Below are 16,705 nucleotides of genomic sequence, written 5' to 3'. Positions count from 1 at the left end.
ACCAAAACAAACATAAGAAAAGCATTTTCTCACCACTAGCATGTAAACTACTTTTATTGGCAAATGAGGAGTCATCTGCTCTGACAGTATATACTGATGGCTAAGATTAACCTCTCTTTCTCATGTTCCAAAAGCCACCGAAATAATTTCTCCATCAGAATAGAAGAGATTTGCCGCAGGAACAGAAGCTAATGGAACGGTTTAAGTAGAATCTGGGTAAACTGAAATGTTTGTCAAAACTTCAAAGAACCACCTTTGAATTTTCTTTACGGTAGTCTTTAGTTGCAGCCCAGTCCTTCACAAGCAGCTTCAGCTCAGGCCACTGCAGGGAACTCGCCCTCTTGCTCTCTGGACAGCACGTGGTATTAAAGGTAACATGCGCCTTCTAGGGCTTTTCAGATGGGAATCCCTCTCTCATCTTGTTTCCCTGTTCCTTTACCGTCACTCTTTCCCAGGGCGCATGCGCTCGCACAGATCCCCCTCCCTCTCCTGCGTCATAGTGTCTTTGCCATTTCACTGATTCATTTCCACCATAGCCCTCCATCTCTACAGGTGATTAGAAAACCAGCAACATTTTAACCACTAGATTTGTATGCTCTGCTGCTAGCTGCTTATAGCTGTCACGGATATGTTCCTACCAAATGATCAAACATAAACGCATGGGTTTGTTTTTCCCATATGTTCATCTTTCCCACTTTATTTAACAGAAATGCCATGGTCTACTCAAATACTGTTGCCTTCAACCTTTTCCTCCTCTGAACCTGTGGCTGTCCTCCCTGTGATACTACCCATTTCATCTGTCAATCATCACTTCTACTCACTGGACAAAGTCCCTTAGTCCCTCCCCACTGAGAAATACTGAAAATCTAGGCCTATCCCCTCTGAACACATTGCCAGAAAAGTCTTCATAAACCACAGATTTCATCATAGCAATATCTAGAACAGTGCCAACCTCTAACATGGGGACTAGTACATTTTATATGCTCAGTCAATAGATACAAATGTCTTTTTCCATCGACCAAATTCATCTACAATAGCATCCAGTGAGGTAATTTCCTAATTTCCCAACTCAAAGCCTCTCCTCTGTTCCTATAGCCTTCTTCCCAGCTAAGAGTCCCAGCACACATCCTCATGCCAATTAGTCAATTAGATGTTAACTCCTTAATCTCAACACCATGTGTATTGTCTTTTGAATTCCCACAGACTTTACATAGTGAGTGTTTAATGGTTGCTTTCTAATTGGAGATTTTACAAGATAACGTATTAATGGTGTGCTTGGGGCACATTGGTGACTTTATACTACAAACAACAAATTTGAAATTTGCAATCTGGACACAATTTTTTAATTTTACTTTGCTTTTATTTTAATTTTTTATCTTATTTTATGTGTATGGGTCTTTTGCCTTCATATATGTCTGTGCCCACTAGTGTGCTTATTGCCCATGGAGGCCAGAGGAGGGCCTTGGATTCCCTTGAAGTGGAGTTACAGATGGTTGTGAGCTGCCATGTGGGTGCTGGAAATTGAACCTGGGTCTTCTGAAAGAGCAGACAGTGCTCTTAACCACTAAGCCATCTCTCCAGCTCCACTATATTTTAAATAGACATCATAATCTTGATTGGTATACTTCTCAGAGAAGGAAAAAATACTTTAGACTTTAAGGTTTTCTGGTTTGTTTTCACAAGAAGCCTGGTTTTAGGGCTTTCCATTGTTAGGTAAATGCTTTAGAATGCTAAGAGTCTAAAGCTGGATGGTGCATCTCTTGACCCTGGTAACACTGTAAACCCTTGCAGCTGGACACAGTGTGTGTTGACATTGGCTAACAAACATGTTTCATGAGACGGCAATTGCAATAAGAAGAAAATTTTATGGACATTTTGCTGTGGTGAATATTTCCTTACACGTTTTACACATGTTATCTTTTGAACTATAGAAATACCATGTGAAATATGTTATCCTTATGTATAAACTGCAAAGCTCAGTAATAGAGATAATATAAATCATGTAAGGGTCTCACAGCTAGTACTCTAAAATGAAAAGTCCCCCATGGGCACATTTGCTGAAGTCTTAGGCCCCTGCTGATAAGTGCTGTTTTGAAGGTTCTGGAAGCTTGAGGAAATGGAGCCAAGTAAGAGGCAGTAGATCACACGGGGTGTGTCTTTGAAGGTTACACCTGTTGCCTTGGCCCCTCCTACATTCTGCTTCCTGTTTACCATGATGTGAATAGCATCTCCCTTCTCACATTCCCACTACCATCATGGACTGTCCTCCTACATGGGGCTGAACACACATGGATTCAACCCACTGACACCGAGACAGAATACACTTTCTGTCTTTAGTCATTATATCAGGGGTTGATCACTGTTGTGCAAAAATAACAAACCTAGCTTGTAAGTAGCAAAACCCAAACTCAAACTCTTGCATTCTGGTTCATTTTTTCCCATTTGAGTATGTTTGCAAATTAGAAATAATAACTAAGAAGAAAATACTTGCTCTTCATCCCACAAAATGCATATGAATAAATTCTTATTTTGACTTGGGAGGCTGAGGCAAGAGGATCATGAGTTTGAGTTCAGTCCAAACTAAATAATGAGATCCTATCTGGAAAAAATAATAAAATAAAGCAAAACAAAGCATAAAAAGCTAACTATCACCCACATCTGAAATCTATGTAGCTTTTAGAGATTATGAGATATTTCTAGGTTATATTTCTTTGTGATAAAAAGATAGAAAGAGCCAAGCTCAGTGGCACATACCTTTAATCCCAGGACTGAGAAGGTAGAGGTAGGCAAATTTGTAAGCTCAAGGTCAGCCTGGACTACATAATGAGTTCCAGGATTGCCCGAGCTATGTAGAGAGACCTTGTCTCAAAGAAACCCAGGAGTAAAAAAGTAGAGGGATGGGAAAAAAATAAAGAGTCACAAAACAGTTTTAATTTGCACTTCCTTTATGGCTACAGGGGACAACAAAACACAGTGGCACACACCTGCATTTTCTGTGGAAGCAGGAAGAATGCCACAAATGTGGGGCTTCTCTGGTCTATGTAATAAATCTCAGCAAATTCTGGATCTCAGAAAAAAAAAGGAAGAAGAAGGATGGGGATGCTAAACACTTCTTCAAATATGTGTTGGCCATTCAGAGGCTCCAGTTACCTTTTCACAGTCACTCCTGAGCCAGAGAAGTCCAAGGTTACCTCACTAGTGACTGAAAAGGAGCTGCTGAAGGCACTGGGTGTGCTGCCTTCTATATGGTGGGAACACACTGCTTCACCCCACAAGACAGGACCATTGGGGAGGTCATCAATGATGCCAAGAGTGGCAGTTCCTTCTTGTACTCCAGGAGCTATCTGGTCCCCAAGGTCAGGCATGACTCACTCCAGTTCCTTTCATTTGCTGTGTCTATAGGAACATGGGCTGACATATTTAGAAAATATGCCTGCTCAGCACCAAACCCTTTCTTCCAGGAGATGCAGATGGTGCACTATGGCATGGAGGAGACGAGACTTTTGCAGATGTAGTGTTATTAGAGATACTACGGACAATGATGTCAGGAGAGAGACAGGTTCTACTAACAACAGCCTCTAAGAGAAGACTGTTAAATAGAAACTAGAGGTAGATATTTTCAGTCCACTTCAGAACTCACTTCTCCAGGGCTGGGGAGATGGCTCAGCAGTTAAGGGTGCTTGCCACCAAAATTGAGGGCCTGAGTTCAATCTCTAGACCCCACATGGTGGAGCGAGTTGACACTCGCACGCTGTCCTCTGACCGCCACTCAAGCACTATGCATGTGTGTGATTATACATGTGTGCACACACACAACAAACACACAAATAAGTATAGGTAAAATAAAAACATGGAAATCACCTTTTCGAAGATGGGTCTGGTGATGCTGGTTTGTCTGAGACATGAGCATTTCCCAATCACTAAAGGTATTAGGTACAGATTGGACAAACCCAAAGGGGTGTTACGATGAATGTGGCAACACTGGGTATGCAACAGCACGGGATGACGTTGCAATGCCTTATCACCTGGGGGGCAGGAGCTGCCACCTGCCTCACTGCTGAGCCTCTCTATCCCACACTTTACCAGAGGCCAAACTTTAGCTTGGCTCAATCTCTGTCTTATTTTTGTTAATCTGTGATATTGACTATCCTTTCAAATTTTGTGCCGCTTTTGCCTAAAACAGATAGAATTCGCCTCTCTTATTCAAATTTAGTACATTTGAATCCTAATAATTCATAAAAAGAAATTGGCTTATAGGAAAAGTAGGGTCGCCATATGATTTAATACACTTGATATTCCTCAAATGTACTCACACATCTGAAATACACATAGATTAACCATAAATTCATGAAGAATTCAGTCGTTGAGATAATAAACCACATTGTCATGGAATTGGGATTTCCTTCACATCAATGGAAAATTGTAACAAGCAAAAGTAATTATGTGACATAATTTGGACCGAATTAGTTGTTCCAGAACTGAAGATGGGAACAATAGAATTAGACCTACAGATAGAAGGGTGATGATTAAATATATGCTTGTACAATACCTCTAATTCATGTTGGAATCCCCTAACCTCTGTACATTTAGATACATCCATAAAGAGAACTAAGCCTTGCAGAAGAGCTGACAGAAACAATGGGAATTGAAAATATTCTAAATGATGTTAGTGGAGTGCGAAGATGGTAGTGATATATGTATTCAGTTTTGTATAACTCTCGTTGGCTTGCAGTAAAGCAAACAAAAATGATAGAAACCATATTCAAGGATTTAACAATTTTTCCTGTTACATTGTATAAACTTAGGAGAGTCTTATTAATCATAAATAAAATAATATATAATCAATCGCCTTTCCAACAGATGAAAAATGTATAGTGTCATGGCAACTTAGAATTGGCTAGATATCCCCATGTGACAGGAGTAGGTAGTTCCAACCCCAAAAGAGAAGTTCATATTGAGGGGAGAAATGTCTTGTGGCCTCATGGGATGCCTCCTAAATCCATCTCATAGATGCCAGGACATTTTGTGGACCTAGGTAGAAGCTGAGCACAGGAGCCATTCTCATTCCATATTAACTTGGGGCTTTTCTGATGTGTCCATAACCCTTGGCTCCATGTCTTGCTTTGTTTAAAAACAAAAAAGACAGAAAAGACACATGTGAAGTCCAAAATGCAGGAGTACTGTAGGTATTTATTTTCAATAGGGATGTATTTCTTTATATTCAATTGGAATGTACTCACCTGCTGCTAGGGTTTGTCCTGCTCCTGAAGCACTGGTTACACAGCCCACTGAATTGCAGAGGGAGACAGTAAAGGCATAGATCCTATACGGCCTTAGTCCCTTTACGACATAAGACAGGTCCTGGGACTTAGCAGAATGCAACAGCTTCAAGGCAAAACAATAATAATAGTCAGATAATAATCAATGCACAGTCTATAATCTTGGCATTACAAATCCCATGAATTCAGGCAGAGAGAATTATTGCCAACTCCTATAAGGAAAGAGATTTCCAAAAAAGAAGTCTCAACAAGCCGGGGTTTAATTGATAATTGTACAATCACACTGTTTTATGAGGTAATAATGCAGTTCCTGAGTGGATAAATGAGAAAACGGAGTTATGGCCTCATAAAGCAGCATGGATGTATGGTTATTGTCACCAATGGTAGAGATAAAGATGGCGACATCGACACAGTTACCGTGAAAAAGTCCAAACAAAGCCAACAGTAACACAGGGTGGTGATGCCACAAGCTACTTGATGGCAGAGCATAGGACAATGGCATGGTGCTAAATCATTCCATCATTTGCTTAAAACATCCACAGTTGTAAAGGGGAAAAGACTGGATGCTGAGTAAATATTCCCTTAGGTCAAATCTCACTTTCTTTCCTATCCAAATAAACACATAAATTAGATTGATAGTTACATTTCTTGAAATATAGTCACCATCTTACATTTTCAAATGAAAGCGGAGGGTTTGAGCAAAAGAGATTGGGAAGAAGACCATAAGCAATTAAACAGCCAGAGAAAACTCATCCTATCATTATGACTAGAACCCATAACAAGCAACCATGAAAACTTGCTTAGATGGTAGACGTAAGTTATATTTAGGGGGGAATGTCACAGAGACAGAACTATGAATATGAAATGATTTTTCTCTTAGGGCTACTGACATGCACTCATTGGACTATGCACAGATGGTTGGGTCAACCACAGACCAGATTGCATATGTAATTGTGGCTCTTTACAATCACAAGATCTAAATGCTTATCCTACCTAGGTATGCCATAGCTATTTAATGTCATAAGACAAGCAGTCAAATGTTCGTGATAGTGCCCATATAAATCAATGGTACTGTACCACCAAGGCTACAAATAGGTCACATAGCCATGTACAGTATGGAAGACTTGGTAATGTTAAAAATGAGTATGGTGTTGCTTGATGTGTTTGCTATATTATATGTTTTATCATTGAGGTATGATATTTATAGTTATAAAAAGGTTATATAGTAAAAGTCTGTTGAATTACATCAGTGGCAACCCTGTGGCTCATGTTTATTATGATTCTTGATTCTGTCAAGAGGCTATGTAGTTACTGACATGGTTCTTAGGTTTGACATTCATAGAAAATAATACTTCACAAGTAGACACAGGTTCAGATGCTCACAGAGTTTAACAACATTTCAAATATTTCTTAGGTAATTTCCCTACAGGAGTCCAACAAAGTATACTGGGAATGATTATCTAGGTAATGACTCAAAAGTTATATGAGCCTAAGAATAAGAGGATAGATAAAATACAACTGTGAGCCAAAACGACAATGATAAATATGGAACATAAGGATCAAAGACCAAACACCAGTCTTATTTATAAATTTACCTAAGCAACTACAGCACAGCAGATTTGTACAGTAATTTGTATAAACTGAAAAGCATGTTATTATACTAGATGCTGTTTAATCATGAGATAGTTGAAAAAGTCACATATGCAGATGGATGGGAAAGGACAATAGAGAATCATAAATTTATTATTGACTCTTTGTCTAGACCAAAAATAAATTTCTATGGTGTGTGTGTGTGTGTGTGTGTGTGTGTGTGTGTGTGTGTGTGTGTTCTGTCCACTAAAACAGCTCAGAAAAAGGCAAATATATTCACAGAGATTTAAAGAGGGTCTTCCCCAAAATGCATGTCTACCCAGAACTTGAGAATTTCACCTTTTGAAATGAGTTATTTGTGGAGGAAATGAGTTAATCCATCTAGCATTTAGGATTAGCCTTCCATATGACAATTGGTACCCTTTTAGGAGGAATGAAAACCCCCACAGACAGAGAGAGTAGAGGTAAAGCAAGCTGACCAAGCTGAAATGAGAAATATGTTGGCACAATGCAAGGAGTGTCACCAAGCACCTGGCAGAAACTGGAGGAAGCATGTAAGGGCATCCTGTAGGGTACATGGAAGGAGTATGGCTCTCCCAGCAGCTTGGTTTTAAGTCTTCTGAACTCTAGTACTTGAGAGAATCAATATATGCCATTGTAACCCACTCAGTTTATGGTGATTTTGAAGGCGGTGTTTGTAAACAAATAGTGCCGAGGTTGAAAAACCTGGTGTCTCTACCCTGTTGTGGCAGCTTTAAAGGATTCTGGTTCTAGAGCTGTCTGGGATATCAGTTGAGACATTTTAACAGTGGTTTCATAACCTAGCTTCTTACTCTCAATAGTGACAGACTTCCTTACACTATCTGCTGTTTCTGAGTACACCCACTGTACTCAAGTCTTCTACTTTGTTTGGTGTTCTCTGGAAAAACAGAACTACAACAGTCATGTGAGGCATTAGATTCATAGGAGGGAACTGTCAAAGTATTGATGTGGTATCCTGCAGCTGGACCACCCCAGATGGCTGACAGTGAGGGTTCAGGTAGGTAGACTCCCGGCAGCCTACAACTTTGCTAGAGCAGCACAATTTTTAAACTTACATTAGTGGTGGACTAATCATTAAGGTAACTTTAGAGAGAGAGTATTAATTTTTAGGACTGTGCAATCAGATGGCTATTGCCAATGTCATCTGTATAGTAAATAAAGATAATCTTAGGGTCATCATCAATTTAAGAGAAACTATACAATCCTTCTTGAAAGTATTGTTTGTCTGTGTCAATAAAATCATGTTAAATGGATCAGATAAGCAGGAAACAAGTGTATGGAGATCTCAGTAAGCTGTGTGTTCCAGAGAGTAGGAGATTAACTTTATAAAAGATTAAGGGATTTGGAGCATCAGCTGGGGTTTTAGGAGGCCAAGTTGTCTGTGACATCTAGGACATGTAACCAGTCCAAAGTAGAAGAAAAATAGCTATGTCTTGCATCCTTAAAAGCATTTTATCTTGCACCCTTCAGTAAGAAGCTCAATGTCTGGTGAAGAAACTTCCATAAGGGTACTGTTCTGATCAGCATGTCAATATAAAATTCTGCTACTTGATTTGTCCCAGAGCAGGAAGTAGCTTAGTCATAGGCTCAGGCTGTGCTGTTGACTGATGAACTTTTTGGGACATTAAACCTACTAGATCCAATGGCTCTGGGACACATCATAGTGGGAAAATATTGTGATGTATTTGTGGAAAGAGAGCTACAAGGTAGACAGTAGGCAGAGCAAAGGCACATAAAGTGATAGGAATTCTAGTCACCCTAAACTATTTGCTTAAGTCTCTCAGCAAGCTACTGGGCTCTCATCACACCAGAGCATCCAACAGAACATCAAATGAATACACAGTTGGACTTACTTCTCATTGGCTGGATTCCTTTTCAGATATGTCAAGTCTTAAGGTCAGATAGACTCAACCAAAATGCATCCTATGGTAGAAATGGAAATCTAAGGCTTGAGGACAGCCCAAAGAATGTCATGCAGATCTTGGAAGTTATCTCTAAACCATAAAGAAAGGAGAACACCAGCGCCAAACACCAAGGTTGTCTTAGAAAGTAGCTATAAGGATAGGCTAGGTGGCTGCTGCTACATGGTCCCACTATGGTGGCTCTCAGAAACAGCAGTGAAGACAAATATTCTCAGAGGACCAACCTTCAGGCATTGCACTTGTTTCCCCACTATACATTGTGGTGGTATTGTGTTCCCCAAAATATTGTGTGCCTAATAAACTTATCTGGAGTCAGAGAACAGAAAAGCCACTAGATACTTAGGATAGGCAGTGGTAGCACACGCCTTTAATCCTCTCATTCCAGAGGCAGAAATCCATGTGTTCAAGGATACAGCCAAGCATGGTGACTCACGCCTTTAATCCCAGGGAGTGGTGGTACAAGTCAGAAAGATACATAAGGGGTGAGGACCAGAAACTAGAAGCATTTGGCCTGGTTAAGCTTTTGGCTGGTTAAGCATTCAGGCTTTTGAGCAGCAGTTCAGCTGAGATCCATTCACATGAGGACTCAGAGGCCTCCAGTCTGAGGAAACAGAATCAGCTGAGGATCCGGCGAGGTGAGGTAGCTGTGGCTTGTTCTGGTTCTCTGATCTTCCAGCTTCACCCCAATACCTGGCTACAGATTTGATTTTATTAATAAGACTTTCTAAGATTCCTGCTACAATACATGGAGAGAAGCATCTCAAGGGAAAACACATGTGGATTGTGTGACAGAACTTGACCACTCTGGTCATGGACATGAAACAAGATCAGAAGATCAGAGTATGGGAAGTCTAGGAAACAGGAAGTGCACAGATTGGACAAGAGGTGTAGATATCTTATTATCTCATGCTAGTGTTCATCAAAGACTATGTCCCTCAGAAATAAAAGTGAGCAGGCAAGAATATAGGATAACACATGCAGTTGACACCAATAGCCTCTATCCAGGTACAGTACTATGTCTATAAAATAGGCTAGAAAGGTAAAGTACTTCATCTCTGAACTGGAGGGAATGAGAGCCTCTCATTTTCTAGAATCTTTCATATCCAATGAGCTAGAACTTGGACACAGTAAGGCATTGTAACTGTTAACACTCTATATTCACATCACTGGAGTAGATATTACTAGAAGACAAGATGTGAACATACATCCAAAGCCTTGAACAAATTTATTGTATTAATAGCATTTATATGAATTATATCAACATAGAAAATTTGAGACAGGTCTCATGTAACCTGAGCAAGCCTCAAACTCACTAGGTAGTTGGGGTGACTTTGAACGTCATCTCTTATTCCCTTTGCCTTTAGAGTGGTTGGATTACAGACCTGTGCTACCATGCCGAGTTTTATGTAGTACTGGGAAACAAGCCCAAGGCCTAACACATGCTAGGCAAGCACTTTATCAACAGGGCTTCATTTTCAGCGCTACTGCCATGATTTCTGTTATATTGTAATCAATTTGGTTCTCCATGACTTTTCCCAAGGAAATGAAGACATAGACAAAACGTGCATATGAGATGGTCTTGTCAATGTCATTTTGACATCCAAATGAATACAATATAAATACTGACAGATTGTGGACTGGTTAAATGCACTATTATGTGTTCAAATAATATTTTCAGATTATCTTACATAGTACATAGTTGTTGAAAGGACTTCTTGGAAAATATTTAAGACTAAGTGGAAACAGCAGGTCTCATGAAATAAAATTACAACCACTTTAGTTCAGCACATTAGAAAAATAAGTGGTAAGCATATATAGACATGTTCAAGACCTTGAACATGTGATGTTATGATAATGAACATGGCCCATTTGATGAACACATTTGGAGAGAGATTCTTCCACAGAATTCTGTAAATTCAGAAAATATCAAATAAAGCCATAATTCAATTCAGACAGGAAATGAGCTGAGAATAAAAAATACCTTTGAGCACATCACTGGAACATCTTGTTGGGGGGACTGTACAGAAACCATGCTGATGTTGTACCCTATAATATCTCCTCTTGTAAAGTGTTCTGCTGGCTTCTCCCAGGAGACACTGAGAGAGTGTGACGAGAGTGGAGAAACGGAAGGAGGGAACATGAACACAGGTGCTAACAAAGACAAAAACAACATCAAACGCAAAAATGTCATCCATACACGATTTCAGATTTAGCCCTTCTAGTTTCTTCAAATCCCTATTCTTTGTAAAGTGTTTTCATTTTCAGAAATAAAAAAATATACAGATATATATTACATATTCACTTTAAACTGTCATCCACAGGGATGTTTACTATCCTGATATTGTCAGGTAAGGCATTTTTCATTTACAAAATAAAATTCAGACTGACAGGATGGAGAGATGGCTGAGTGGGTAAGAGCAATTGATACACAGCATGAGGACCTGAGTTCAGATCCTAGTATGTATGCAGAAAGCTGGGGATGACCTCAAATACATCTGTAACCCCATTGCCATGTCAGGCAAAGATATGAAGCTCACTGGGGATTGGTAGTCATCAAGCTAGCTACAGGTTCAGTGAGAGACCCTGTCACAGGGAAATGAGGTGGAGAATGATAGAAGAGACACCTAATGGTTTCCTCTGCATGCACACAAGAATGTGCTTTCTCCTCTCTCTCTCTCTCTCTCTCTCTCTCTCTCTCTCTCTCTCTCTCTCTCTCTCACACACACACACACACACACACACACACACACACACACACACACAGGAAAACTCTGATAGAAACCTCTCTATTTCATGAAAATAGGTAGTGAATAATTTGATAAGAAATTTGAATAAGACAGAAACAGAACTTGTCATAGTCCCCAAAGCATAAGATGCAGGATGTCATACTAAGTTTCTCATGGAAAGCCATGTTTCACTGAGATGAACCAATGAGGCTGGGAAAAATCATTCCACTAAGAAGTACATCTAAAATTGACTAAATGATCCCAAAGAAACTCACAGTTTTTGCTCAGTCCTTCCTGAAGTGTTCACAGCACACAGATACCACACACTTTACTCTCACCATCCTTGACATCTTCGTATAGAATTTAAATGAACTACCAAAGGTGTGCTGTCAAAGGGCCTCATTGCATTTTCCTTTCCCAGTGATCCACAAGATTATGAGGGTACATGGATGCTGTTTCATCTGTTATATCCCATTTCAGATCTTAGTTTTCCCCTTCCAGAACTCCATGACTCAATACTTCTGCTCTCATGGCCCTCTAGTTTGTCCAAGATGTTAAGTAGTCTTTGAGAGATGGTCCAACACAATACACATTTTATTCACTCAATGAGGCTCTTGGACATCCATTCAAAGCTACCTTCAACCTTCATAGTTTCAACCTGTTAAATTTAGGGCAGGTTTTGGGTTTTTTAATATTTTTAGATTCAGCACATAGCAAAAATATACTTATTTTCTTCAATGCTCATGGAATTGAAAGTCCACTTTATGTGAAGAATAAAGTGGAAAATTAAGAATAAATCAGTTACCTTGATAAAGATACCATGAGAAAACTAAACTTTTGGCTCTCTTCCCATACTTTAATTCTGATTGTTTCTAAACACATTTGGGGTTAGACCTTTTGATGTACTAGTTTACGTCATTGTGTAAACTTGATTCCCTTCAATATTTGTTTTGAAAAGAGAAAAAAGTTAATTGTAAAACTAAAAACTCTTTCACTGTTGGTAAACAATGAAAAACACAAAGCAAGATTAGGTTAAGTGCCCACCCACCCAACACTGGAAATCAACTGCTATTTGGGGGAAGGGACCCCTTGTACCCCAAAACTAGAGCTAGAGTTAAGCTTTCTCCTCTGCAAATGAATTCATAGCTAAATCATGTCCTCTTTTCACCTCAAATGTCTTTTTGATCTTAATTTCCAGATAGCACTTTCACTGAGTGGTTTTTAAGTAAGAAGTCAAAAAATTTGGTTTTTACCTGATTCTCCTGTTCTTTCTGAGGCCCAGGCTGATGACACACTGCCAGCCATATTCACAGCTAAGACCCTAAATGCATACTCTGTGTGTGGCTCCAAGCCAGAGATGGACACATTGATTTGGGGAGGCTGAAGTGTGTTTTCACTCTTGTTGGGCGACTTTGAAGCTGGGTGAGGACTGAGCCAACCACTGCTCCCAAACACGCGACTTTCTTTAGTAGATGGCCATCTCTTCATGTATAATTCATATCTTACAATTATACCTAGAAAAGAGATAGTACATTGAAGTGATCTAGTCAATGGGGCTATTTAGGGACTGGACATTTAAGGCTGCCAGCTTTTCAGTATTCTGACTATATTACCTATTGATTCTTTTCTAGGTGTAGAAATTTTGTGATCTATAAGACAGGTGCATATGAAAGCAGCAAAACTGATTACAAAATAGCATGAAAGCCATGCTATTTTGGGAGAAAGCAAATCAAAAGAAGTATAAATACAAAACAACCATAATTTACCATAGGTGAAATGAAACACTTGCAGAATGGGTACTCATAATTTCTGCTAAGGATATCCAGTACTTTTAGGGTACCTGCATATTCCACTTCCAGTTTGCATATTTTGAATACACTGGATTTAATTACATATTTGACATAAGACAGATCTGCATAAATATTGTGTAGCTATTTGTATCAAGTTTTTAAAAAGCAACAAAAAGTTTGATGCTAAGTTTTGCCATGATATGTACATAATATAAATTAGTAAAAAATTAGGAATGTGTGTCTGGCCTCTGCACCTCAAGGTTCAATTTTAAGAACACAAAAATTAACTTAATGGAATCAACTAGCCTATATACAATTTTTTGTATTATTTTATATCTTTTTCTTGCTTAAAAGAGAAAATTTGCAGCTTATGGGTGCCCTAACTTGTGACTCAGTCAAATATAATGCATTTTATAAGTGAGCATCCAATTATGAACATCATCTGTGTTGTGGCAGATGCCATTAAGAGCAAAGATAATATTAGCCTTTTAAAGAGCAATTTAATTGAATGGAATTTGTTCCTCAATTAGATGAAATATCCTCTTCTACTGTCCAGTAGAAATAGCATTTTATATCTTCAGAAATCATTTCCCAGGTATATGCCTTACATTCACATAAGCAAAGAGAGTTGCCCATCTTGCTACATTTCTACTGTCTTGGTTTCCTAAAGGAAAGAGAAGCCAAGGCCTTAAATTCTTACCATTTGGTTTCCCCGGTGGAGACCATTCTATGTGGAGTTCTGAGGAACTGACTTTCCGTAGTGCAGGTGGCCTCAGCCTTTGAGGAGGTGCTTGGGCTGTGGTTACTATAATGGGCAAGCTGTGTAAACAGCCCCGACTAGTACACCCCTGGACAGAAAAACGGTAGTGGCTGAATGGAACCAGATTCCAGATGGTAGCTGAGGTTTCCTGACCTTCGTAGGAGACACAGGGCTCAATGCTGTCCATAGGTGTGCATGATAAAACATACTTCTCCACAGGACCAGAGTGGTTGGGGAGTGCAGACCAGGTAAGTGTCACAGAGTCAGAGCCAGCAGGAATGACATGAGTCAAGTTCAAGTGTCCTTCTGAGACCTCTGGCTCCGTCTTATAAATGACAGCTATGCTCCTGGTTGAACCATGCACACTGGAGGTCTCTATATAATATGAATATGACGTGTGTGGTGACAGGCTAGTGTCAAAGAAGTACTGAGTTTCTGAAATAAAAAAGAAAAACCAGATAGTCAGAATTCACAATTGCCAAGGAATCATTTCCAATGGCCTTATTCTCATGCTATTTAACTCTTTAGTATGCTGATCAACTCTTTAGAATCAGGGTGTGTTTGATGCTTTTAAGAGGGAAATCAGGCAACTACTAGTTGCTTTTATTGTCTAGTATGTTGTGAGTAAAGTGTTGAATGCATCAAAGATCACTTAGAAGTATATTTCTGTCTGTGTTTTGTTCTCCACAGGGTCCCCCTATAGAAGAACCCAGAGGAAGTCCTTGCAATCTCTGAAACACATATTTGCTTTCAGTACAACTGGTCTATTTGCCAAAAGCTGATACACAAGTCCAGCCCTCTGCAAACTGCCACCAAGAAACTACCCTTCTCCTGCCTAATACTTTGACTGGACCCTTCCTGACCTATTAAAATGACATACAACCATAAATGAATTTTGCCAAATCTTGGAGATATTTGTCAACCACAGAGAGGTTGTACAAGAGAAGTTTGAGATGAGCAGAATCTCCATGCATAAATGACAGAAAGGTCAGGGAGAAGGTGGTAGAAAGCAGAGGCTGATAAATGAGAGATAGGTAGTGGTCATGATTATCTATGTGCCTAAATCCTCTATTCTCTATGGAGACAACAGCAAATACATTGAAGACCTATGAAACAAATGTCAGACTGCTGCTGACTGCTTCTTTGTGTGATTGTTTGGGGGTCCATGGAGGTTTCTGTTATAGCAAGACTGAAGGTTTCTGCATATCTAGATGCCTAAGGAGTAATAGATACCTGGAGTCTAATTTTAATCCACAGAGTTTCTTGGATTTCTGAATGGAAAGGACTCTGTGATGAGAGCCAGTGGACCACCCATGCTTTTGGTTGGGGCAAGGTAACTTTAAGCCTCTGGAAGGGTCAGATATTGGATGCAGGAGGGAAAAGCTCAGAATGTGGTGGAGTGTTCATAAGAACCTGACTGCTGTAGAAAAAGCAGCTTCACCTGAAATCAGTGTTATGGGGATGTCAAGGATGAAACTGGTCCACCACACTTCAACAAGCCAGTATCCTCAGGAGGAACTTCTGCTAAAGGCCAGAGGGAAGTTATCCTCCCTTAAATGCCACTTAACGTGGCAGTTGAGGGATGAGGGAGAGAGTAGTAGGTTTAACAATGTAAGTGAGGACCCGAGTGGAGGTGCTTTCATTGTTCTGGGGACACATCCCTGCAATTTCTTCACGGAAACAACCGTCGCATGAATATCCCTTGTGCTCTGCTGACCAAGGAGTACAGCATCCTCCACAGAAGTAAAGGATGAGAGAGACAGAGAAACATCACCACCCCTGTTCAGAGGAGTCCACTAGGGCTGAGATCCAGACTTCATTGCTAATGTGCTGCCATGGTGGGCTGAATGGAAGAAGTTTACCAAGGCTCTGTAATGAAAAACTCCCTGAGGACCTGCTTCTGGTGGGGGCCAAGGAGGAGATTCACCCCAGGGTCAAGTACTTGCCAGATCATTGTATTTTCAAAATATGTGCTCTTATCTCCAAGGCTGAGAATGTGTAAGAGCAGTGTTGCTTGATAAGAAACAACCACGCTGCAGTTTCCTGTGAAAAAACTTATTGTCTAGTATGTTGTGAGTAAAGTGTTGACTGCATCAAAGAACACTTAGAAGTAGATTTCTGTTCGTGTTTTGTTCTCCAAGGGGTCCCCCTATAGAAAAACCCCCCATCCCCTCAATCATCCTGCAGGAGAAATAACAGTTTATACCAATAGCAAATCGGAAACAAGGACTTTGCCATGAGGTCACACCTGCCTACCGACTTCTCTGTGTTCTGCTCTGAGTCCCTGAAGAGGATGGGTGTGTCCTCCCATATGACTTTTTATCAGCATGCATAAAATAATGGGTTTTCTTGTGATCCTTTCATCTATTGATACACTCTACTTTCATCATTTTCCTCTCTCATGTCCATACCTCCTCACTCTGGCTCTAGTTTTTCTTCTCAGATACAGTCCCCTCCTATATCCATATCTTTTACAAAATATCGGCATCCAACATATGGGAGAAGCATGTGTGATAATCCTGTATCTAGTCAGGCTTATTCCACTCACTATGATAGCTTCCCATCCATCTCCCTCTAGATTGTAAAGAAAAATTTT

The 16,705-nt window shown here is 39.9% G+C and overlaps 1 protein-coding gene across 1 annotated transcript in view; it reads right to left on the bottom strand.

Annotated features, from left to right (window-relative positions):
• The window catches only part of Ush2a (usherin), a 706,426-nt gene that overhangs the window by 497,496 nt on the left and 192,225 nt on the right, over nt 1–16,705 (bottom strand). Inside the window, exons 16-19 of the mRNA XM_052737975.1 lie at nt 14,050–14,544; nt 12,813–13,073; nt 10,815–10,984; nt 5,241–5,385 (exon numbers count right to left, since the gene is read on the bottom strand). Of these exons, the coding sequence (XP_052593935.1) occupies nt 5,241–5,385; nt 10,815–10,984; nt 12,813–13,073; nt 14,050–14,544 (1,071 nt within the window). The remainder of the gene's footprint in view (nt 1–5,240; nt 5,386–10,814; nt 10,985–12,812; nt 13,074–14,049; nt 14,545–16,705) is intronic.

This window comes from Peromyscus californicus, unplaced genomic scaffold, assembly GCF_007827085.1.
Source record: "Peromyscus californicus insignis strain IS unplaced genomic scaffold, ASM782708v3 Scaffold_14__1_contigs__length_90479793_seg_2, whole genome shotgun sequence".
Lineage (NCBI taxonomy): Eukaryota > Metazoa > Chordata > Mammalia > Rodentia > Cricetidae > Peromyscus > Peromyscus californicus.
The sequence above is the reverse complement of the archived record's forward strand: the minus strand, read 5'-3'. Positions and strand labels throughout refer to the sequence as shown.